At 27.1% G+C, this 26,979-nt stretch overlaps 2 protein-coding genes across 3 annotated transcripts; one reads left to right on the top strand and one right to left on the bottom strand.

Annotated features, from left to right (window-relative positions):
• Positions 1-537: 537 nt before the first annotated feature.
• LOC132931992 (trifunctional purine biosynthetic protein adenosine-3) lies at positions 538-7,433 on the bottom strand. Its single transcript, XM_060998150.1, has 18 exons — positions 7,114-7,433; positions 6,931-7,013; positions 5,700-5,789; positions 5,196-5,443; positions 4,928-5,108; positions 4,652-4,862; positions 4,459-4,589; positions 4,245-4,368; positions 3,935-4,148; positions 3,645-3,867; positions 2,840-3,038; positions 2,528-2,779; positions 2,170-2,373; positions 1,945-2,085; positions 1,674-1,816; positions 1,464-1,583; positions 1,148-1,405; positions 538-1,083 (listed from the first exon to the last, which is right to left on the bottom strand). The coding sequence occupies exons 2-18, from the start codon at positions 7,003-7,005 to the stop codon at positions 865-867; spliced, it is 3,033 nt and encodes a 1,010-aa protein (XP_060854133.1). The 5' UTR covers positions 7,006-7,013; positions 7,114-7,433; the 3' UTR covers positions 538-864.
• A 12,466-nt stretch (positions 7,434-19,899) lies between these two features.
• LOC132931947 (WAS/WASL-interacting protein family member 3-like) lies at positions 19,900-26,594 on the top strand. 2 transcript variants are annotated; one of them, XM_060998068.1, is made up of 9 exons: positions 19,906-21,106; positions 21,358-21,501; positions 24,285-24,397; positions 24,463-24,558; positions 24,649-24,943; positions 25,016-25,305; positions 25,384-25,471; positions 25,532-25,636; positions 25,713-26,594. In XM_060998068.1, exons 1-9 carry the CDS (start codon positions 20,878-20,880, stop codon positions 25,748-25,750), a joined length of 1,398 nt encoding a protein of 465 aa, XP_060854051.1. In that variant the 5' UTR covers positions 19,906-20,877; the 3' UTR covers positions 25,751-26,594. The 2 variants fall into 2 exon arrangements, with proteins under 2 accessions (XP_060854052.1, XP_060854051.1); XM_060998069.1 differs by lacking the exon at positions 21,358-21,501 and having other exon boundaries at positions 19,900-21,106.
• The last annotated feature ends 385 nt before the right edge of the window (positions 26,595-26,979 follow it).

Here is a 26,979-nt window from a genome sequence, read left to right as displayed (position 1 = left end):
GTAACTAACGATTTTTGATTGTTTTTACTACAATAAGAAAAACTTATAATAAACCTTGTATTAAATTTTAAAGATTTATTGGGAAGTCAAATTTTTTTTATCGGCATTTCAAACAAAAAAAATTTAGAAAAATCGAAAATTTCAATGGTCTATAATTAATTTAAAAAAATTCAATGTTTTGAAAATTTAATCGTAAATAGATAACACTAATATAAACATTTTGTGAAAATTTCAAGTATTTACAATGATTCGTTTTTGAGTTTGTCGAAAAGGTTGTTTTACCTGACACTTTTGAAAACTAGGTACTGGAAATATTTTACTTTTGACCCCCCAAAATATCAACTAGATTCAATTTTCTTTTCAATTAAGGGCTGAAATGAAAAAATCAAAGCACTATTATTACTCCAAAACGTGATGACAGACACAAAAATAAAAAAACACATCATTGTAAAACAATACATTCATCACTCCGTTCAGAATCTAAAATGTTAAAAGAATCACATTGTATATAAATATACATGAACATAAAAAAAAATATATGACGAAATAATAATTTTATTTATTGAAACATATACATATTATAATTTAAAACAATAATGTATAATATATTTAAATTGGTCAAAACAAAAATTAGTAAAAGAATGCATAAAAAATATTATAGATAATTTTACTTAAATACATAATATTATAGTAAAAATTAAACACAAGAAACATAAAATTCTATAACAATATTTTAAGTATTGTATATGTATTCAGAAACAATTGTATAGTTATAACTAATGGAAATATTTATATCTAATAGAAAAATAAAATAAAAATTATAGAATATAAAATAAATGTAAAAATGATTTTTTAATTGTTTATTTAAACAATATTTCTAAATACATCACTTGAATTAGATAACCATTTTACTTTTCCAATATCTTTATCCAAATAAACTTGATTGGTAGCAAACAGTTTTAAAGCTTTTGGAAAAGCGATGTGTTCAACCTCCTTAATTTTTTCAATAAGACTTTCTTCTGTTTCATCTAAACTTATATTCACACTTTCTTGTACAATAATTGCTCCAGTATCAATTTCCTCCTAAAAATTAAGAAATAAATTAAGATAAGATATAAACACAAAAAATAAAAATAAAAATATTTACTTCTACAAAATGAACTGTACAGCCAGAAACTCGTACACCAGATTCAATGGCTTGTTTTTGAGGACGAAGGCCTTTGAATAAAGGTAAAAGTGAAGGGTGTATGTTTAATAGACGACCTCTCCATTTGCTCACAAAGTTCTTTGTTAACACACGCATAAAACCAGCTAAGCAAACAACATCTACTTGGGTTTGTTCTAATTCTTTCAATATTTCATTTTCAAATTCTTCACGTGATTTAAACTTAGTATGATCTATTGCCTAAATAAATCAATATAAATCAATCACATTTACAAAATATAATTTTTTAATGTATTACCAAAGCCAATATACCAGCACGTCTGGCACGCTTTAGACCTTCAACCCCAGGTTTATTGGAGATTACTAAGACAATTTCAGACATCATAGATGGATCATCAGTAGTAGTATCAATCAATGACTATATTAAAAAAAAAAAAAAAAAAATTATTAAGGGATTATTGAAATTATTCAGGCATTATAAATAACAATTAATACTATTATATTTTACCTGTAAATTGGTTCCAGATCCTGATATAAGAACAGCTACACGCATTTTAGGATGCATCCTGGATGCAACATAAGTTTGAATATGGGGACGCATCAAAGGCTCCATGGCATTCGCAAATTTTTTCACTTCAACTGGTTGTTCGTCTACAAGTATTAATGAAAGTTCACACTTTGAGCTCTCTTTTTTTCTAAATTATATATATGTATTGTTACACAGTCTACAAAAAGTTAATTATACTTTTTGGTATATTATGTAAACTGGTGGGACTTACCAGACATTTTTTCATCAACTATGCCAACAACTTTACCATTAGTAGCAGACAGAACATCTTCAACGTGTTTCCTATCAACTATTAATATCATACCCAAACCACAATTCAGTGTTCGTAACATTTCTGTTTCATTGATGCTACCTATTCAACCAAATTAAATACATATAACATAAAAATAAAATTAATAATGGATTAAAATTAATATGTATTAAATATTAATTATACCTGTTGCAGCTATCCAACCATATACAGGCTGGATATTCCATTTTGTAGCATCTAAAACAACTTTTTTATTTTTTGGTAGAATACGTGGAATATTTTCTATTAAACCACCTCCAGTAATATGAGCCAATGCTTTTATATGATTATTTCTTATTGAAGGTAATACTTGCTCAACATAAATTACTGTAGGAGTTAAAAGTTCTTCACCTAAAATTTTATTTAAACTTATAAGACATTTATAGCACAAAAACAATTATTGAAATATTATTATAAGTTAATTTTAATTATTGAGCTAAAAAACATCAATATGCTGCTTTTACAATATACCTATCATAAAAATATTTAAAAATGAAAATCTAACCATAAGTTTTCTTGTCCAAGCTAAAAGGGGCTTCATCTGTAAATTTATGACAACCCATGTCCATTATTTTACGAATCAAACTAAATCCATTAGCATGAACACCACTTGATTCTAAACCAATAACAACATCCCCAGAAACAATATCCTCAATATGAGGCAAAATCTTATTTCGCTCTACTGCTCCTACTGCAAAGCCGGCTACATCATAGTCATTATTATGATAAAGGCCTGGCATTTCTGCTGTTTCTCCACCTAAAAACCAATGTCAATTAAATAATTTAGTTATATGAATGAACTATAATAAATAATTACCTATAAGAGCACATCCAGATTGATGGCAACCATCTACAATGCCTTTAACAACTTGAACAACAGCTCCTCCTTCCAATCGACCAGTTGCATAATAATCAAGGAAAAATAAAGGTTCAGCGCCATGAACTAATATATCATTAACACACATTGCAACAAGATCTTGTCCAATTGATTCATGACTATTACATGTTAGAGCAACCTTTAGAAAAATTGCGTATATAAATAATAAATCCAAGAAAAAATAAAAATATATTTTATATATTGAGACAACTGAGTTGTGACCGCAGTCATAAATAACTAGAAACAATTTAGGTTTTATCCCAAACTTTTCTATACTTTAACTGTAGATATAAAAGAATAATTTATCCGTAAATTAATTCCAGTATACTGCAACCATGGGGACTAAAGTGTACACATATCCAAAAATATAAGAAGATAATTTTGCTATCAAGAAAAGAACAACATCTCTTCTAGAAGAAATGAAAGTAGCACTGTTATCTATCTGTCCTAGCATCAGTTAAATTACAAACAAAAACCGGTCAATACTTTTTATTAGTATTAAAAATAATCAAAAAAACAATAATACAAAAAAGACTAGTTCAAATAAATTAAACGACAGAAAAATATATAAAATGGAGATTTTATAAGAAAAAAAACGCTTTGATAATTGTAAATAATTTAAAATTATTGATTGCTAATTAAAAATAATGGTAACCACACCATTTAGATACTATTCAGTTTATAGAAGTTAATTCTGGGATATAATTTCTAATACACTAAATAAAGTTATCCCAATTTTCCATACCTTCAATTTAGTACCAACTCCATCTGAACTGGACACAAGTATTGGATCCTGGAATGCAGCTGCTTTGAGATCAAACATAGCACCAAATGAACCCAAATCTCCAAGCACTCCTTGACGTTTTGTGATGGATACCATTTGTTTATAAATTGGAATTAAATTATTTCCAGCAGTTATGTCAACACCACTAGACTTATAGGTTGTTGCACCCTTAGCAAGAATTGCTCTAAAAATATTAAAAACAACTACAGATAATTATCAATAAAATAATAAAAATAAATAATGATTCAAACCTAGCAATTCCTCTATGGGCAATATCTGTTCTGAATTGAGCACCATTAAACATTATTCTGCCACAAGCCATAGTTGCTCTAGCAGCAGCTAAGACTAAGTCTTGATGAATAGTTATCACAATCAATACACGGCCTCCATTTGTAACTAATTCCCCATAGTTGTTCAATTTAGTACCCATGTGAAATACCATGCCTTTTGTTACACTAGGTAATCCTAAAAAATTCTCAATTATAACTATGTTTCAAAAAAAAAATTACAATGATAATAGTTTAATTAAATACTAATTAATAACTCAGTTACATAAATTACCAGATATTACATCGCCTTTACTGGATGTTAACGGATATCCTCTACTAGCCATTACAACACCGACACAAAATTTATCAGTTTTCCAATCAACTTCAACTTTATTCAAAGTACCATCACAACATGCCTAGTTAAGTACAAACATTTATAAATTTAATATAATAGTTGTTAGGTAATATCTTATAATTAATATTAATAATAATTATTAATTACACACTTTCATAATTTCATAAAGGTCTGAATTTAATAGTGGCAATATTGTCTGGGTTTCAGGATCACCAAAACGACAATTGAACTCTAAAACTCTAATACCATCATTAGTAACCATTAATCCGGCATAAAGTACACCTAAAAAATATAAAATAAATAATAATTTTTAAAAATAACAATGATCAATAAAAAATACTCACCCACAAAAGGAGACCCACGATTACGGAGACCATCAACAGCCCTTTGTAAAATATTTTTTGCCTCATCCAACTCATTTTGAGGCATGTTGTAACAAGGACAAAATGCTCCCATACCTCCAGTATTTGGACCCTTGTCTTGATTATATGCCCTTTTATAATCTTGACTTGGTAGCATGACCTTTATATTAACACCATCAGTAAAACATAAAACCTATATAAAAAAAATACCAAATATAAATATAAACACTTTTCCAAATTAAAATGAATGTATCATACAGAAACTTCTTCTCCTTGTAACAATTCTTCAACTACAACAGTCTGACCAGCTTTACCAAAGCGATTTTCTGTTAAGATAGCATCTAATGCTAAGCATGCTTCTTGTTTATTAGAAGCAACTACCACTCCTTTGCCTGCAGCAAGGCCACTTGCTTTTATTACTAATGCAGGATAATCAGCCCTAGTACAATATATATACATAGATTAAATAAGTGTCATATACAAATATTATTTAATACTATTTATAAATATTAGTAAGAATAATTACGAATAAACAAAATCTGTTGCTTGTTTAACATCATTGAATGATCTCCATTTGGCTGTTGGAATATTAAATTCATCCATAAATTGTTTTGACCATTCTTTATCACTTTCAATACGGGCCGCTTTAGCAGATGGTCCAAAACAATTCAAATTGTGAGCAGCTAATACATCAGCAATTCCTGATGCAAGAGGATCTTCAGGACCAACAATTATTAAGTCTATAGATGTCTCTACACACCATTTTGCCAATAACTATAATTAAAAAAAAATGAATGTAAAATAATTTCCAAAAATAATATTTAAATTAATATAAGGTTTATTTTATTGGCAATGTGATACTCCTATATTATTGCTGTATCTATTTACTTAATTTTATCACGGAAAAATATTCAAAATATACCACTAAAAATAAATAATTAAAAATAGTAACTTCTTTATTTATGTTAAAATAAACTATCAGTTGACATGATCCTTAATAAAAAATATAATAAAACTTTTAACTTCATACTTCAAAATTGTTAACATCCAAATCTACAAATTCGACTTGAGGGAATAATGTAGCTCCAATATTGTTTGGTGTAATATAAATTTTATTCACCTGTAAAAAGAAAAAAGGTATTATGAAATATTTATAAATAGATATATAAATCTTCGAATAGGTAAACTTATCTAGACATACAATTATTATAATTTTATTGTCTAGTATTTCCACTACAGGTTAAATATTATAAAATCTTGAATACTTAATTAATGTACACCATAGCTTACTTTGATGTAAAATGGATGGATTTTACTCTCACTCATTTAATACTATTATAGGATAAATTAATTAATTTTGTCTAAACCATATTTCTAAAAACTATTAATATAAAATACTTGCATGGGTCCAATTCTAATATTTATTACATTGATACAACTAACAATACTATATTCTTTATTAAATGAGAAAAAATGACAGTAAGCATTTATATATATTTAGCTCGTGCTGGCTATTATAGAACTATGTATTTTGATGTAAATAGGTTTTAATGAATCTAGGAAAAAAAAGCCCTGTACCAACTAAATACATTATTCGTTATTTTATTATGATTTACATAATTAAATATAATCATTTTATTTATCTATGTAACATTTCTTTAACATATCTTTAAGTATAGCTGAAATCTGCATTTAACATTGTCGATAATTGTCATTTGTACCTACATAATTTAAAAAAAATTTGAGAATAAAAATTTAAAATAATTAAAAAATGTTTAAGGTAAAAATTTAAAATAATTGTCATTTATCATTTGTATTATATAAAAAAAAAATGTTAAATAAGTTTAAAAATGATTTAAAATGTTAAATGCAGATTGCAGCTATACTTTTAGATAATATGTTAAAGATGTGTTACATAGATAAATGTAATGATTATATTTAATTATGTTAATCGTAATAAAATAATGAATAATGTATTTAGTTGGTACAGGGTTTTTTTCCTATAATGGGGATTTTGTTTCCGATAAATGTTATTAGGGGCTTTTTTTCCAAATACCGTTTTAATATATACAATGTAAAATATATTATACATATATCTATCAAAACCAATTTTATACCAGCTTAAAATCAAATAAATAATAAAGCATACATCTGATTAATTGGTTTTGTACTTTTGTTTGATGTATATAATTAATACTGAATTAATATAAAAAATATTGACTTAATTTAATATTATTATTATACATTTAAATTATTCTTACTTTTGAAGAACTTGATAATTTCCAGGCAATTGCATTTTCTCGACCTCCGCCACCAACCACAAGTACACTAGCCATTACAAGATCTATAAAAATAAATTATATTTATAAAATTAATGAAAAATCCATTGACTTTTCAAAAAATATAAATTATTATTATATGAATCACTCGTTGGGTAAAACTACCTGAGTGATCAAGCTGAAACCGCAAAAAACCACGTGGAAAAAACAAATAAAACGAATATTGCACACAGCGCGAGAAGTACGTCTGTACTACAGTAGGAGTATCTAATAACAATTAATTATGAAATATATAGTTATTACTTATTAGGTATTAGTTATCAGACATTTAGATTCGCTTATAATACTCGTATGTAGAATAAGAATAATGATTATGAATTCCGATTAAGATTGAGGACCACAACATTTAATAGTGGTCAGTGCCCAGTGGATAATAAATAATAATAATATATCAAATAATAGGTATTGCTTAATAATGGAAGAGGAAATATTAAACATGATAATATCTGTTTGTTGATAAATAGATCACGAAACGTGATTTTATAACACAGATATATACTATTAGTATATATCTGTGTTTTATAATCACTAACCAATATCAGTATAATTTATTATATAATAACCTTAAAGATTAATGTTAACCGCCAAAATTGAGTATACGATTATTGTGTTATTTTCTTGAGTGAAAAAGCGGGAATGACATTTTAAATATTCAGGTTTCTTGTGGTTTAAGTATTTAACGACATCTAATTTATAAAAAAGTAAAATTTAAATTTTTGTTAATATTTGCCTTCCAAAGATAATTAGATAATTAAGTATTCAAATCTGTATAGTGTATAATAATAATAATATGCATTATAACGTCTATGCTACTTAAATAATATGTTCCTTTTTTGTTTAAAATTAAAAATGGTTATTTTTAATTCATATTATTACAGACAAATAACTAAATTAAAATTGTTTTTTATTCTGATAAAATTATGAATAAAAATAATTACTTATTATAGATAATAATTTAAGAGGACGCTAGAATTTAAAACGTTCATAACTTGCATTAAAATTAAAATATATATAAAAAAACCTATGAGGTTCACTAGGTAATATTTTAACTTTTAAATTGTATAAGTATAATGAGTAAATTCACTGTATTATCAAGCATAATGGAAAAAACCGAATTAAATGTTAAATGGATTCCTCAGAACGTAAAATTTGCTGTGTCTTTAAAACGGAGAAAACGCATACAAACTACAAACACACGTTAAAAACTATAAACAGTAAATACTATAAACTATTAAACTATTAAACTATATACATATAGTTCTGTGTTCTTGTATTGTTATTTGTTGGGTAAGTATATTGTATACCATATGTACCTATACATAATACATTATCACATTTTAAATATAATTAATAAGTATACATTATTATAGACAACGAAGACTATTTCGAAAGAATATTGTCGTCCTGGCAGTACTACAGTCCATTAAAGTCTCTAAATACCTACTTGAATAGCGTTAAAAGACATACAGTTACAGTTGTACAATAATAAATTGAACCATTGATTTTATAATATATTATAAAATCAATGTTTAAACTTAATATATATTTATATATATTTATTTATTTTAAAATCTATAAAATAGTCGGTATATAAAAACATTGAAAACGTACGATAACGGTGAATGGTTATTTTATTATACTAAAATATTAATAATATTAATACCTAGCCAGTAACCACCTAGGTATATATGTAATATATATGAAGGTAATTATAGGTATTATTATACTAGTATAAGAAATTTGGAACATTATAGTGTGTGAGTGTGTGACTTAGTCCTAGTCCGACTTAAAAACCTTAGATATTTTAAAAGACTGTGTGTAGATATTATTATATGTCGTATGATTGAAATCACCCAACGGTAACAATTTTTTTTACTCGATATCAATAATCATTGTTTTTATATGAATAATAAATTTGCAGTAGGTACTTATGACTTATGGATGTTATGGTACACTCGAAACGTGTTAGGTTAGGATTATAATAAGTATACTTATAATAATTATTATAATAACCAGGGCTTATAGCACTTAAAATCATTAGAACAAGCATTTAAATAAGCATTTAAAAAACTAAAATATTTAATCAAAAAAAAAAAACTCTTTTTTACATGATAAAGTAGGTGCTAGACATTAATTTGTAACTGCGCTAAAAATAATATAATTAAATATTACAAAAAATATTGAAATAAAACGATTAGGAAAAGTTTCTAAAACATCAAAAAAAAAAAATCTTTATATTATAAAAAAATCAAACTTCACTTTCGAGACATTTTGCCTTATTGTTTATAGATTTTCCGAGCGATTTTCTGAAAAAAAACTATAAAAAGTCGAAAAACTGGTCAAAAAGCCAAAATAATCAGAAAAACTGGATATATGCATCGTTTTAAAAAATCATTGAAAAGGGCAAAAAAAGCACTTTTATAATTTAACAATTTCATAATTGAACGTGTTGTAACATGGCATACGCTTCTATAGTTCTATAGCACTCTGCTACATTTTATGTCAATCCATAAAAATAAGCAAATGCTTTAAGTCCCGAGCCCTGATAATAACTATTAGAAATTAGGATCAATATTATGTAATACAGTGGGGATCTTATTGAATATTATATAAAATATCTATAGATTTAAATCCAATGCCCACCAGTCGCCATAAAAAAGGTTTAAAGGTCAGATAATACAAGTATACAACTCTACATAATAACTAAATAGCTACTGATATATTGACGTAGCTAGTTCACATTATTTCATTTGAACAATCACATTATTGTATATTTGTATGGTATAGTTATATCATAATAGAATATAATGATAGTTCGATAATTCTATAATAATAATTGAATTTTTCTGTAACTAATTAAAAAAATAATTTTGAAGTCTTATTCATTGTCTCGTTGATAGCTGATAGGTAATGACTAATGAGTAATAACTTAAGAATAAAACGTAAAACTATAGGACAAATAATAACAACAAGTAGTTAAACCAGTGACGCATTTAAGCCGGGGCCATCAGAGCCCCAAGATATGTCCAGGTCAATAAATTGTATTTATAATAAAAATAGTCAAAATTAAAATACGAAAAATATTCTATAGTATCAGACTGTTTCTAGCATCACTATTTAATAATTTAATTTTTGAGTTTAAGCTCTTCACCTCCTGATCCTAGGGCACTAAGTTTCGTGTTACTCCACTGAGTTAAACCTATAGGTACTAGACAGGATAATTAAACATTTTAATACGTATTGGTCACTAAAATAGTGTAAGCAATATAGGTAAACAAGTAAGTACCTACTTATAGTAGGTATACCCAAGGCCGTATCTGGGGGAGGGTTTTGGGGGTTCAAACCCCCCGAAATTTTTTCTTGTTATATTATGTGGTAAAATAACTATTTCAATCTCTGTTTTAATTAAAACACAATTTTTTTAGCTTAACCCCCCCCCCCACACACACACACACGAAATTATTTTTCAGTTACGGCCTTGGGTATGCCTATTTATCTAAATATTTATATATAGTTTAACTTAAGTACCTACTTAACTTGACTTGACTTTTTTTCATAACGTTTATTTTTACCTAATATATATAAATAAGTACCTATAATATGTATGATTATATTATAATTAACCATCACTTCATTTAATATATTGCAATTATTGCATTCAACTCATTCAAGTAAGAAAAAAGAAAAAAATTAAATAGATAAATATAGTATACATATATAATAACTAATAAGGAACTAATAATAGGAATTTATCTATGAATTCATAATTTCAATTAAAACATTAAATTATAACTATATATATGACATCGACATGCTTATCATAAATAATATTTTAGGTTTAATCTGTGCTCTTGAGCTTTGCACGTCTTATTTAGGAAGTTTAGGTAGGTACATAACCTGTCTGCAATGTTATAAAAAACGACAATAAATGTACATATAAGTTTTTATCAGGTTTTATTATATAGTTTATATTGATATAGTTAATTATAATTTATAATATCTATATGATTATATGAATACTATACCAATATCTTTTTTATAATAATTTTCTTAAAACAATTTATCGTACGGAAGTTAGATTAAATGATTATCTACATCATTGGTTCACAAAATTTTTAAAAATGCTGCATACCTAATTCAACTCTTACAAAGATTTTGCGGCACATTAATCCTTATGATACATGAAACATAAATATTATACAATAACTCATAGGCACAATTTCAGTTTTAGACCTGTGGGGCTCTGCCTAGTCTGTCCCCCATTCCTATAGGTATATGGTATATACCTAAACCTATTAATTTGTGTAGGTAAATAGATAATATTATTTACCTAACATAAGATTTTTTTTCTCACCCACTTTCCTACATTTAATACAATTAATGGATTAATATATTATAGTATATCTATTATTAAAATGAAAAATATTTTGATAAAACTATATTTATTTATTTTTTTAATAAAAATATTTTAATAATTAAATTCATAAACTAATAAGTAATAAGCGGAGTAGTGCTATGACTTATGCATTATGAGTTATGAGCAACAAAATGGAGAATTTAAATTCAAAATTTAAGTATATAATGAGTAATGTTATGGATATTATGGTAAAGACCAATACCAGTACTAAAGATACGTTATTGCCAACTTTATTCTAAATAAATTGAAATGAATATCACTTATCAGTAATATATTGTAATTCGTAATACAATTATAGTATTATTAAATCCACGGCCAAATGTATATACTACCGAAAATGCACGAATAGGTAATGAATTGTTAAAACTTTAAAAAATTATTTTTTCAAACAACGTTAACCATTATCGTGTAGATTAGATAATTAATGAAGAATTTTAAGAATTTAATACTTCAAAAAAATACAAATTTTTGGATGATCTAATTTTAATATTGGAGAAGCTTAACGTTCCAAGTTTCCTCAAACTATGCCTTAAGCAAATTACAATTCTTAATAAATGATGATGCTTTTAGATTCAGAACGAAGTGAGTCATATTTATGAATATATAATATGTATGATACAGAAACTTGATAATTTATAATATTAGGCATTTAGATTTTTGTTACTAAATGCAATACCTAGTATTGAACAGTATGTTATAATAATATATTTAATAGTGGGGGGGTAAACATTTTCAAAAATATTTGCATTCCCTAAACATTGATGGCTATGTTAAAATATTAAAAATGCGGCACTCTTCAAGGACACTCGTGATACACCAACCGCTGAGCATCGTAGTTAAAAACCACCGAATTCTTTATAGTCGGCTATTACAATTTTAGTTTAGTTATAACAAATGCAGTAATAAAAAATATATATTTATAAATTATAGAAAAAATCATGGTGGACACTTCGTAAAACAAATAATAAATTCATAATATATTATGTTTTAAATTGTTAAGCTTTTTGAAAAAAAGTATATAGAAATATTTATCAACATTTAAAGAAAAAAAACTAAAAAACTTAGAAAAATCCATGTCTATAAAATAGTTTAAAATTAGTCATCATTTTTTTTATAATTGCATTATGTATTATTTCATTAATATTAGAAAGTTTTAAGTTCAGTGATTAGTATTTTTCGAATAATAACAAAATAACAAAAACAAAAAGTAAAATTAATTTTGCGGAAAACTGGTGTTACGTAAAAATGCACGCTTTTCAAAAATTTTAAATTCTGAGTGAAGCTATTATTGTTTTGACTTTAAAATCATGTTTTTTTTTGTTGCTGTAGAAAAATGATTATATTTAAACTTAAATATATTTTCTGAAAAGAAAAGTTAGTTAGTACTTTGCAGGGTAAAAAGTAAAATTTCAGTAATTTTTTTAATAACTGGTGAAAAATAAGTGTCGAGCATCATCTCAAGTGTGAGGATCATGTAAATGGATGTGTTAATACGAGTAGTTTGAATTTAATGATATATCATTGTATGTGTAAAACTATAAGTAAGTCATGATATATTTTTCATATTTCTTATAAATTAATTAATTAATCTATTATTATTTCGATTATTATGGTAGAATTATTATATTATTGTGCTTATAAATATTTATATTATTTAATTATTATAAAAATATATATTTTTACCAAATTATATTATTGTTAACTTTTGAATGAATAACGGCACCGCATTGTAAAACAGTTGTTTATAAGTACACATTTTGAAAATACATATACGTATATAAGTTATAATAAGGCTCTATAGAAATAATTTTTTGAATTATTACCAAATAATTAACATCTTTATTTATCATTTATGACGAAGAAATTTGACATTATGTACTATTAAGAAGAATGGGTTATTATATCAGATATATTTACTATTCCCTCTTTTTTTTTTTTTTTTTGAAGCTTGAATTTTAGTATAGAAAAAAATTATTTATTTTTAATAATAATTTTTTATAATTATGAAGTTAAGATGTTGACAAATTCATTAAATCCACAAAAAGTATAGATTATTTTTTAATTAAAAATTCATATAATTTACAAATGATCGCTAGAAATAAATGTGTAATAGGTAAGTACTCTAGTACTATATGTTATGAATTATGATTATTAGTAACTATGATGCAGTTTTTACCTATTCTATTTTGCCCTTAGATTATCTTCATAATATGTGTATCAATTGTTTTATCTGATTACTTAATACTTTATTATTTCAATTATTACCTATATTGGCTATATTATCTATCAAGTATCAACTATAAAAACTAATTATTTTAAATTATAATTTCGTTTTTATTTCAATTTCTTCAGATATAATAGTTACAAATGTTACAATGGAAAGTAAAAGGATAAGTTGGGCAGGGCATGTATAGTGAGGTCGAGAACAGACTATCGGTCAAGTAACCAGCTGGAAGCTAAAGAGGAAAAGACTGCTCAGCAGTCTAAGAAAAAGATGGATAGATAGGGTCCATAAAGATCTGGATATGCTGGGATTTTGAACGGTGAAGCGTTAGTCATAGTCAGAGATAGATGGAGAGAAGTGGTGGTTACGGCGAAGGACCTAAATGGTCTATACCAGGGGTGGCCAAATCACGGCTCGCGAGCCGCATGCGGCTCTCGTCACAGTCGTATGCGGCTCGCGGTCTTATTTACAAAAACCAAAATATTTTAATTTTTTTTGTATACATTTATAAAAAAATGTTTTTATTGTATTTATTTAAGGCTTTAGTATTATAGTGGATAGAATATAGATTAAATCAAACAAAAAAAAAATTAATTAATATGAATAATAAATTAAAAAATTAAACATAAAGCTAATTTTGTTTGCGTGGTATTTTTTTCGTGTCTACTTTTTTAGTAAGATTCTTAAGATCTGGTTGAATTGATGTAAAAGCAGTTCTTAGTAATTCTATAAGATGATCATCAGTCAAATTTGAACGATATTTTGACTTAATTATTTTCATTGTTGAATAAAGTGATTCACATGAATACGTCGTTCCAAAAATTGATATCAATTTTACCGCGCAGTTTTTAATATTTGGATATTTTAATATAGAAATATGCTTCCAAAATTCCAATATAGAGGGACAATTGTTTATAAACTGCTTAAGACCTTCATCTTCTAATAACTCCAAGAGTTCTATTTCGAGATCCGCTTTATTTGTGATGATAATTTAGCTCTTGATATAATTTTATTAATACATGTGGCTCGCGTACATAGTCATGTTGGCCACCCCTGGTCTATACTAAGCAAAAAAAAAAAATGTCAACTTATTATTTAATGTGTTTCTTTATGATGGAAATATTTTGGAGCTTAATACATTGGAAATATTAGAAATATTTTAATATATGATTATTTAAAAAATAAAACTTTAAATACAAATATTTGTTAATATGTTTCCTACCTACGCATTTAACTTTAATAACCTTATTACATACCTATTATTTTTTATTAATATTGCATTAATAGATTGAACCATAAAATATAAATTAATATTCAAATTTAAAAAAAATGTTATCATGTATTACCCCTTAATATTGTCAAAATATGAGTACAATTTCATGTACTTAATACTATATTGTTAAGGACATTAGGATAATGCATCATAAAAGAGTACTGTCCTTATCCTATGAACAAAAGTATGTGTCTGGTCATCATCATAATTCTTAAGTATAAATGTATAATTTATAATTATTAATTTCAAATATAGCTGTTGTCCTGTTGACAACAAAACCAAATTTCATGTATTTTTGATAATACATTATTACCTAATTGATAATCATACAAATTGTTTCACAGACTACACGAATATTTACTATTTAAATTCGGTGACAATAATAACAATGTTGGTGATCGCTGGTGTCGTGAGCTTTTACTACGTCACGGGCCCCCACGCAGTGCGATGCCGCGATGGGCATTGCGACGGCCAAGGATGAGATTTTCGTAGACTAAAATAAAATACACGTGAGAGTTCAACGAAACGTAACTATATTGGTACCATGTTTAATTTTATAACTCATGTATTTAAATAAATGTTCGTCGAAGGCGGTCGTATTACGTATCTGTGTATTGTTATTCGTTGATTATATTATATTAATTATAAATACATAATGTATATAAATAAACGCACCACCTCACGCATAGAGCTTGGTTTAAATTTTAAGTCACATTTTAGATACTAAATATTGTATAGGCATCTTAATAGAAGTATCTGAGATACTTTTTAAGATACAATTATTATTATGCTGCAAAATGTAAAGTGTTTAAATGAAAACTTAACCGAATTAGACCTTGTATCAGAGAGTTCTGAGTTCTGAAGATGAAATATTGAAGTTTAGAGAATAATGATGGCAATACTGTTGAATAATGACTCAAGTTATATATATACTATCAAGATATTTTTAATAAAAAGTTCAATAACAATTTCTTAAGGTATTTAGTACGTAATGTTTATAAAGTATTCGTGGAATATAATTCGATTCACCCTTCTATAGCGCTCCAGTTGAGTCACTATTTATTATTGGTAGATACACAAATATATTAACCCCAAAACTAAATTTACTTATGGCGAATGTATTGGAGTATTTGTCTTATACTTAATACTTTATTTAAAAATGGACACTAAAATCTAAGGTTAACCTAACCTAACCTAAGGTCTTTGGTGGATAATACATTAATATTACCAATTGGCTATCACTTATATTATTAAATAAAATACTTTTTTATTTTATTTTCTTAAATTATGATTTATTATAAAGCACATAACTATTATTATTGTATTTGCATAAAATTATATTCAAAATCTGCTATAAAAATGATTACAACGATTTTGAATTATGTATTATTTATTTTTATATTAAATATTTACAAAGAAAATGGTTTGTTTTTAAATTACCTTAAGACACTCTTATTAAGATAGGCACTTATATCTGTATCCATTGGCGCAACTAGGGGGGGGGCCTCAAAATGTATTTTAGCCCCGCCAAATTTGTTTAATTATTTAAGATTTAATAATAATTTTAACATAAGATAGTGAGATACATCCTATGACCTATACAATATGTCGTAGCGAATTATTGTAACAGAATTATTAAAAAGTAAATTGTATAAATATTCAATATTAAAGTTTATTCTTCAATATGCAATTTAATAATAACATTTTTATCTAATAAAGTAATAAATATTATGCGGGTAAGGAACATGGACCAGCGTTATTGCGGCGGTCACAATAATACAATATTTTTATTTTATTTTGGTGATTAAAAATGGGCAAAAAAAACTTATTTAGTATTTTTAATTTACCAAAAAAGTATCCAGTTGTATTCGAAAAGTTATTACTATTAAAAATAAAAATAACCCAGACAATCTTCCTAGTTTTTTGGAAAGCATGAAAGTAAATAAATTATATTAGGTATTTATTTGTGAGGCTATAGCCCCCCTAATATTTTAGACCTAGTTGCGCCAATGTCTGTATCTAGATACTATAATTGAAAGTATCTATAATTATAATTAGTAATTACAACACTGCCTATAAATATTTTAAAAATGTTTGCTCTCTCTCGTCAAAATACTTAACAATTAACGTATTGTTATTTATCGTTTAAATACAAGTAATTTTGTCCAAATTGTAATTTAAAATGTCTATAAAAATAATTGTCTTTACTCTTTATAAATTTTACTTTTTTTATATTTTATGGTTTCAGTATAAATTACTTATGCGAAATTTTGTATTTAAAGCTTTCATAAAAAAAAGTGTCTATGAATTATTTTACTATAATAAATAACTTTTATTATAATTATCGTAATTTTTGCAATTTTATCGAATTTCGGCAAAATTCTAATTTCAGATGTTGCATATAAAAAAAAAATGTTACCTATATATTTTTGTATTATTATAAAGGTTATAAAGTATTAAGAATAACTTTTGTAAATTTTTTATTAAATTTTTAAGAATTTTAACCCAACTTATAATTTTTTATTGACATTTTTAGGAAAAAACTAAAAAAATTGAAAATTTCTTATATCGATAAATAACGTATAATGCAATTGATTATAATGATTATACAACTATTTTAGTAAACATTTCAAGTATCTATTGTTATTTTTTTAAATACAATAAAATATAAAACATTTTTGAGGAGAATTAATTATTCAACGGGTGAATTATATTGAATGCCGTAAACATTTAAACTTGACATTTTCTCAAAAATCTAACACTTATAAAAAAATATTGTGACTATAAATTTTCGATATTTTATAATTGAGAACTTAACAAAGTGTCAAAGTATATGATTTATATTGCATTTTAAAAGCATTTCTTACCTAGTAAATAATTTTTAATCGATTTTTATAAGAGATTGAAAATGTCTTATGCCTTTATATAGCTCAAAAACAGTCGAAATATTTTGAAAATATTATTATAAATATATGTCTATACACACACACATATATATATATATAAATATAAATATGTAGATTTCTACGGGACGGCAAACTGGGTCACTTGCCCCGAAAGTCTTGATTAGACACTTAGGAGTGCCAAATTACTAAATAACAGTGGCATAATAGAGGGGGCTGAATTATGAAAGGGCACTAATTTTATACTTAGCATGCCCCGGGTAAAATTTATGCTAGATCCGGAATATAGGCTGACAAATATCATCACTCACTGCTCAGAATCATTTTTTGTATACAAAATCATTGAATTTAAATTTAACACATCCACTACAATAATCCACTCGACAACTATAGACATTACAGTAGTATAGTACAACAGAGCTGTACCCACTTGTTCACCTTACTTATTTATGTAAAATGTACAATCTAAAAAATGTATACTTACGATACAAATATTCAATGCATCAAATATTTGATATGAATGATATGATAAAAGAAATTACTCAGCAGTATAACTTTAGACAAAAATTCGATTTGAATAATTCAATTTTAAAGATAGTTTTTGTTAAAGATTTTTTGATTTGTATACGTTTATCAGATACGTAAAGAGGAAATGTGTTAAATGCTTAACGTAGGACCATAATGTATAATTAACCTGCAACGCGTAGGTTCCAGGAACCTCACCAAAAATTATAAAAAATATTTTATCTTTTTAAATTTGAACCAATGATCAAAGTTAAGAATCTTTAATCTCAATAATATTATTACTTACTAATTTTTAATTTGTACCCATTAAAAAAAATATCTATCATAATATGAAAAAAATGAAATAAAACATGTGCTTATTACTTTAATAATTATTACTTTACAAACTATATAAGGTACGAAAATTTGAAAGTAAATTTAGATTGGCTTAGTATATTTATGTGTAACGTAAACCTACAATTATCTTTCGTTTTATATTATTTTTAGAATTCTTCAAACCGTCCACCGTAAAGTACAAATTATGTTTGTACTTAATTTGCATAATAAAGGTGTTTGAAAAAATAATTACTTCGAGTGAAGTGATAAAATTTTTATTTACTTAATTGTAAGGTTTTATATTAAAAACACACACACATTTATGTATTATATACTATCAACGCTTTCCTCGTGCGTTATATAGGCAGGCAGGTAGGTAGGTAGGTGGCAATGAAAAAACCCTATAATTAAGTAAATAAAGAAATTATACTGGATACCCATGCATATTTTAGCAATACTGACTGTACACTATTTATAGGATTAAATATTTGTATTTTTACATTTTGTCTACATTATAATATTATAGTGCCCTCGATAATTTTACTTTATTATTGTTAAAGTATTACTGTATTAGACCGTATCCGTATGTTCGTAGTTTGTGAAACATTATTTCGTATCAAAATATTATGATTTCGATATTTGTAAACAAATACGGAAATAAACTATTGTTGATTTGGCCCCTTATTTATTTGGTAAATATTAGGAGGCAGTGATCGACACCACAGGTGCATATTATAATACATTAATTCTCGTACACCAATCGAGTCCCTGACTCCCTGTACAGAAGAAAAATATTCTAATAGGTATTTTGAGTCCACACTTGGCGAATAGCAAAACATAATGTATCAATTGAGTCTGCTAAGCTGTCCCCCTCCTCGTCGTCATCACCATGGACGCGGTTGTTGGTATAATTATTTAATGATGCTGCAATCAGAAGCAGTGAGCAGTGAGCTTATGTGAGCACTAAGAACCCCAGGGACTTGGTCCTCGATGAGTATATTATTATATTATTATTATACGGAGTGCGCTGTGCGTGGTGTTTCCCACACGGGCCACACGTAGAGATATCGTCCACCGTCGGCGATGACGATGGTGACGACGACGGCCTTGTGCCGCCGCCATGTTGCCCCTCCGCTCGAACGCGCGTGTTTTTATGTTATCATATGTGTTTTTCACACGCACGTACACACCCGTGTCTCACAGTACACACTACAGTACTACACATTACACAAACAATATACTGTGTGTATACGTCATGTCACCTCGAGCGCACCTACATGATAATATAAATATTAATTTGTAATTTTTTTTTTTTTTTTTATTATTATTTACAAATATAGTTATTATTATTATTAGTAGTAAATATAATATATAAACACTACTGAATACTGTATAGACATAATGTTATGTAGTAGTAATCAGTAACTGTCAACACAGAAGATCGAACGTATCTATATATTTTAATATCGATAAAAAATAAGAAATAAAATTATTAATAATATAGTATAAAAATAATAATCGCACGCGATAACGGCGTTACGGTTGTTGTTTTAGTTTGGTGATGATCTACTCTTGGAAATGAATTTAATTATTTCGTTATGGAAATGAATGATCGACGCGCCACATAATAATAATATTATTATTATTATAAGCAGCACACACGGCAGTTGTACGACACACACATGCACGTCGTACACACACACAATCTCAGCTGACTATCACGTCCGGTTGATCGTCCAGCGATGCCCGTCGATTTGAAATTCGCGATCGTCGACGGCAACAAATCGTCCGCGACCTCGACGACGACGGCGGCAAAGAACAGTCGATGATCGACGCTAACAGGCAGCCGCAGCAGCAGCAGCAGCAGTAGTCCCGAGTCCGTACCAATCTCGCGGTAAGTGGCCGCGACGCGCTCGACCGGAGTAGTGATAACCGCTCTCGGTCAAATCCTCTTATTGCGTACTTTCGTCATCGCCGCCGTCGCTTCCACTATGTCGCGCGCGCGTGACTCACACACGTCGTTCCGTCATTGACGGTGGGCCCCGCCGTGTCGCCAACACACATTACACACACGGTCCGACCGCGACACACCGCGTCCTCGCTCCGCCGGTCCTTAAGGCGAATGTTGGTCCGACCGTCGTAGTGGTGTCCCGTACGACTGACCTGACACTGCTTGTTTTTGTCTGTTTTTCCGGCACGGCCGCAGACCGCTATGCCGTTCCCGCCTCCTCCGCCGCCGCCGCCGCCGGCCCCCACAGCCCTGTCGGGCCCACCGCCGCCTCCGCCGCCGTCCGGGCCGCCGCCAATGTTCGGTACGGGTGCGAGCAAGAAGGGCGGCAACAACCCGCTGCAGGCCAGGGACCAGCTGTTGCAGTCCATCAGGCTCGGCAAGCCCCTGAAGAAGACCGTGACCAACGACAAGAGCAGCCCGCTCATCAACAGTGAGTACTTACCCCAGTGACGTGACCTGACCCGGTCGTATGTCCCCTTTTACAGTTTGCTCTGGGTCGTTGCATTGTTGTTTGACCGCGATCAATAGCATTATTGTCTGCCGACATGGCGTATGTAACTAACTGTTATAGTTAGCGTATTGATCAGTGTTTTGTACAAGACGCGATTACACAAATCATGCCTGTAGTATTTCATTTAGTTGCTTATGTGAAACGTTCAAGTCTGATTTTTAATAATATAGATTCACCAAAAACACCTGTAAAATGTAATGGTACTGTAAAAAACGGAGAAATGAGTTCTATAGCTGCACGAACACCTAATGGCTTAGCAGAGTTGTTTGCTGGAGGCATGCCTAAACTTAAACCGACTGGATTAGCTGTAACAGGTATGATTATGCTCTGATAAAATCAGAAAATAAAAATTTAATACAGTATCAGATCAGTGGGACAGAAAGACAAAGTCATTTGATACTATTAGAAAAACAGTTCTGACATATAAATTGTAAGTACCTACCTATTTTAATATTCCCAAGTTGTTTGGTTACCTATTTAGTTTAATAACATCCAATAAGCTTACTTAAACTCTCATAAATGACTTAGTCTTTCTGACCTATACTGTGAATACCATCAAACATGTAAGTTAGTAAATATTTAATAGTTAAAGGTAGATAGTACTACCTATTTAAAATTTTTGTGAATGTTTATGGAATTTAAGATCCGTAAGATCCTAATAAAGGATTAGGAATATGTATTGAAAAGTCACTTAACGTAACTCACTAATTTGTTTAGTAAAATCAAAGAAAAAAACTTTATCAAAACATATAAATTATAACCATAGTCCATAAATGTTATATTATGATAATGTATTTATATTAAATGTTAATAATAAAAACTATTATACTCTGCCAATATCTAAATCACATAAATTATTTAATACTGTTATTTTCTAATCTTATAGACTATACCCAACATTAAAAATAGAAAACATTACATTCTTATTTTAATTTGTTAATAAGTATTTATTCTGTATCTGTCATTACATCATTACTCTACTTTCTTACAATTGTATTAATTATGAAGATTGTATTATACTTGTAGATATCAATATATTTTCCATATTCTAAATGTGATAGAAATAATAAATGAGAACAATTTATATTTATACCAATTACGCTGATTTGTATAAAGTTTCTATAAATGCTTAACATTTTAAGATTTGTCCTTTGACTATAATTTAGTTAAAATAATTAATATATTTTATTTTTATGGGTTTGACATCTTAATTGAACGAGTTATACAGAATTCATTAATGTGTATTGACTATTGACTTTCTTGGAAATTAGTAAATAATCTTTATTTCTTGTGCCATTAATTTGAGTTAAATTTACTTATATTATAATTTGTTTTAATCTAACTGATTTATAATAATTTAAATCAATAAACTTGGATATACTCAATTAATTTTAATTGCTAAATTACATTATTAAGTGATAACTGATAATAAAACAGTAACTTATAACCACATATTTATGTTATATACACATACTATTATAATAGTTCTATTAGATTTTCTATTATAATCTTATTAATGTATTATACTATACTTAAATTACATCTTATTGCCTTTAAATAGTTACTAAATAAATACATTTGTTATATATATATTTTATAATAATGTATTCTACTAAATATTATTAAAATAATAATTTTTTATTTTAACTTTTGTACGGTATATGAAGAGCAATTTTTTTTTGTATTATGAACCAGAAACATCTAAAAAAGAGAGAATTTTTGATATTTTATGGTTTACTCAAAAACACATGAAGTACTTAGTATGTTTTTAACCAAAAAATAAATGATAAAGTCATCTGTATTTTCAAAGATATTTGCCTAGTTCACTATAAAAAAACCATTCACACATATATTTTTTTAATGTCTAGGAAACTATGAGAGAACTAATAAATCAATATTAATAATATGATTTATAAGATTTGAATATACTTAAAAAAAACATAATTAAAACTATATATTTGACAAGAATATAATTTTTGTTGGTATATTTATAAAATTTATAAAAAATTTTATTTAATTCTTGTATTTTTGTGGTTATACAAAATTGTTTATAATTTTTTATTTTATTGCAAGTAATTTATTAACATATTATTACATAAGTTGCTACCAGTACTGTCATATTTGCTGCACATGTGTTTCTTTTGTTAATAACTGTATTTAATCTAGATTTATTTGTGCATTATAGATAATTGTACAATAGTAGTTGTGTAACTACTTATCATTTCTTTTATACTGTTGTTTCTTAAAATTAAGGTTAAAATGTTTATGAAGGAGATGATAAATATAACTATTTATTAAGTATTTACCAACATTAAACTATTTGTGTAGGTATTGATTTGATTGATGTTTAAAAGAAGTTTTTATTATGACCTTGATGAGATGACCTAATTTTTTTACCTGGACCTAAAAAAGGAAATGTTAGCATCTTGTATGTCAGTTAGTTATGCAGTTGATATTTCTTCACATTTTTCTTCATTTCTCCATTTGGATAAAATTGTCATATAGATGTACAAAGAGTGAATAGATTGTTGCTTGTAAATTGTAATACATTGATTGATTTCACTTTGAACACTATATAAATATATGTTGTATTATGAATTTATTGAAATTTATTTTATTTAATGGCAAAATGTAAAGATTATTTTATTCTTTAGAAAATGTTTTTATCTAGATTTCTTATTGTTATTAACAGAATAAATTATTATTAGTAATTTGTTATTATTTTATTTTCCAATAAATCATTATAATATGTATTCTAAAAAATGAAAAACAAAATGTTTATTTTATTATAATATTGGATATCAATATGACAAGTACATTTTTTTTATTCATTTTATTATCTTTATTTTTAAAAATTAAATAAATTTTATACAAGATGATGCAATATTGCCGATTGAATATTCAATACCTAATACGTTTATAAACTTTATCAGGGGTAATATGGGATATCTGTATTTATACTTATTTTATTATTTTACTATGTCATATAAAAATAGTTAAAAATATTAGAGTATATTATGATTAGATTACTTTGAAAACTTATGACTTATACCAGTTATACCAATTTGTAAGATAAATAATAAATCACTAATTTTAGGACAATCAAGAACTCAAATGCCACCAACTAATAATTTATCACCGGTCTCATTGTTTAATCAAACAACTGCAAACCTCTCTCCTTCTAATACAAGTACTCTTCCATTACAGAAAGTGAGTTATAGGGTTTAGAAAATGTGTATGTATGAAAATTGATTATTTTATTATGATGATTTTAGAAAAATGATGGCATAAGAAAAATTCAAAATGATATTAAACTAAGAGGACCACCTCCGCAACCACCACCTTTCAATCAAAAACCAACTATTCCTTCGGTAATTTTATTCAAATAATATAATTAATACATTTATTTTAAATTTTATTCATATAAATACATGTTGGTTAATTTTTTTTCTCATTTCTAGAGTACTTCTGAACCTGTTTCAATAATACCACCTGGCGCTGGTCACAACCTGACAGGTAGTGTCCCAAGTCTTGTGTCTGATAATGCGGCAGGCAGAGGTCCTCCACCAGGTGGATATGGCAAACCAAATGTAGCCCCCAAACCACCATCTATTAGGCCAGCTGTGCCCACAAAAAAATCAACGTTGACAGTTAGTTCAACTAATTTAGTAACTGCAGCTGATGGAAGAAATCATGTATCTAGGGCACAAAGCATGAGGATACCAAAAACACCTCCAGTTGCTCCAAATAGTCAACGTATGTGTTTATATAAACATTTTTTATTAATAAAATGTGGTGTTTATAATGTTTTAATATTATTTTTTACAGCACCTCAATTCAATAACTTGACCATTAGTAGTAAAAATCAATTACCTGCTTTCCATCAATCACAAGACAGTATTTTGAGGAATTCTCAGAATCCTCCACCAAATGCCCAATGGGGATCACGAACATTACGGCCTATTAAACATCCAAATACTAGGCCACCACCTCCACCCATCAAGGCACCATTGAATCCACCAGTGTGTGCTCCACCGCCACCACCACCTCCACATAGAAGTGGGCCTCCTCCACCACCACCAAATGTACCCCCTCATAAAAGCTACCAAAATAACAATGTAAGTATTGACATAAATTAATTTAAAATTTAATAATTTATAGTTATTATAAGTTTAAAGTTATAAATATTTATTTAGGTAACTAATGGAGCTCCTCCAACACCTCCAACACGTCATTCTTCTATGCGAAATGGTCCAACTTCTGTTTTAAGCATGTCCTTGTTGGGTAATATGACCTATTAATTTAATATGAATGATTTTAAATGTGAAAATATAATTTTTGTAGAGGAAATGGAAATGAAGTTTTCTACTATGTTCAAACCATTGGTTAGGATTCCATCGCCTCCAATTTTCCAAAGAGTCGATAAAATTTATAATAGCAGACTAGTCGGTAAGCATAAACTTCTCTTTATAGAAAATTCAAGTATATACATAATATTAATGTTAAAATGTATTATTGATTTCAGTTGCAAAACACCAAGCTCCTAAGCCACCAGGCTATTGAACAGTAAAATTTGTTTTGCTCAAGTGTGAGAAATTTTGGATTTATATTCCAATAATTTTACTTTCTACATAGGTTTGTATGTTAAATAATTTTTTCCTCAAGACAAAACTATATTTTTGCTTGTAAAAGTACAATATTATTTCTTTTAAACCAAAGGCATTATTGTGATAAAGATAATTTGAAAGTATCATTAATGGTGAAGAAAAAGAGAAAAGTATTTATTTTTGTTTTTACATGAATTATTCCAACAATAACTATACAGTACTATTGTTATTGATATTATATTTTTAGATATACATTTTAAGTTTAAATTATAACATTTTGAAAAGAAACAATTTCCCCAAAAATTTGTGATAATATTTTTGCACTTGTTATTGTACTAAATGTGCTTTTATTTTTATACTTAAAAACCAAGATTTTTTTTTTAATGTAAATTAACCAAGTTTATTAGTCTGTTTTTATGGCATGTATCAATAAGAAAATATTATTTTTTCAAAATTAATTTGCCTAGTTGGCGTTAAATTATACCATATAGGACAATATTCAGTCAATTTCTTCTGTTTGTTATTATGATTACATTTTGCTAAAAAGGGGGGTAATATATATATTTTTATTTTATGATAAACTATATTACATTATTATTTATTGCATACATTTTTATTTTACTTAATCTCTCCTAGTCATAAATTTAGATAAATAATTGTGTGTACACTTGCATTGTATATAATCATTAGGGAAAGGGATAATGAAAATTTTATAGTTGAATGAAATTTATAAGGTAAATATAATCAAAAAAAACCAACATAAATTTCCATGAAATTTGTTTGGTCTTTGTATCATTAAACTGACTACCATTTTTATTTTTACTTTCTTATTGCTATTCTTTTCTATTACTATCCCTACTACATCAACAATCATACAATCATTTTTATTCATAAATAACATAGTTTATATATTTTAAATTGATTATTTTTAATTAATTTTATTGCGTTTTTATAGTTTTACAGTATATGTATAAGCATGATTGCATGTTTAAGTCTTAAACTATGTTTAATTTCTTTTAATTACATAGTATGTAATTGTATGTAAACTATTTTAAAAATGTCATTTTAACATCTTATTGTTAAAATATTAAATTGTACACCGATACAAGTTACTGTTGTTATCAAGAATTCTATTTGATGTATAAAATATATACACATAATAAAATGCATTGATTATTATTATAC

This window comes from Rhopalosiphum padi, chromosome 1 (genome assembly GCF_020882245.1).
Source record: "Rhopalosiphum padi isolate XX-2018 chromosome 1, ASM2088224v1, whole genome shotgun sequence".
NCBI classification, from domain to species: Eukaryota; Metazoa; Arthropoda; class Insecta; order Hemiptera; family Aphididae; genus Rhopalosiphum; species Rhopalosiphum padi.
Note: the sequence above shows the minus strand (reverse complement) of the source record. Positions and strands in the feature narration are given on the sequence as shown.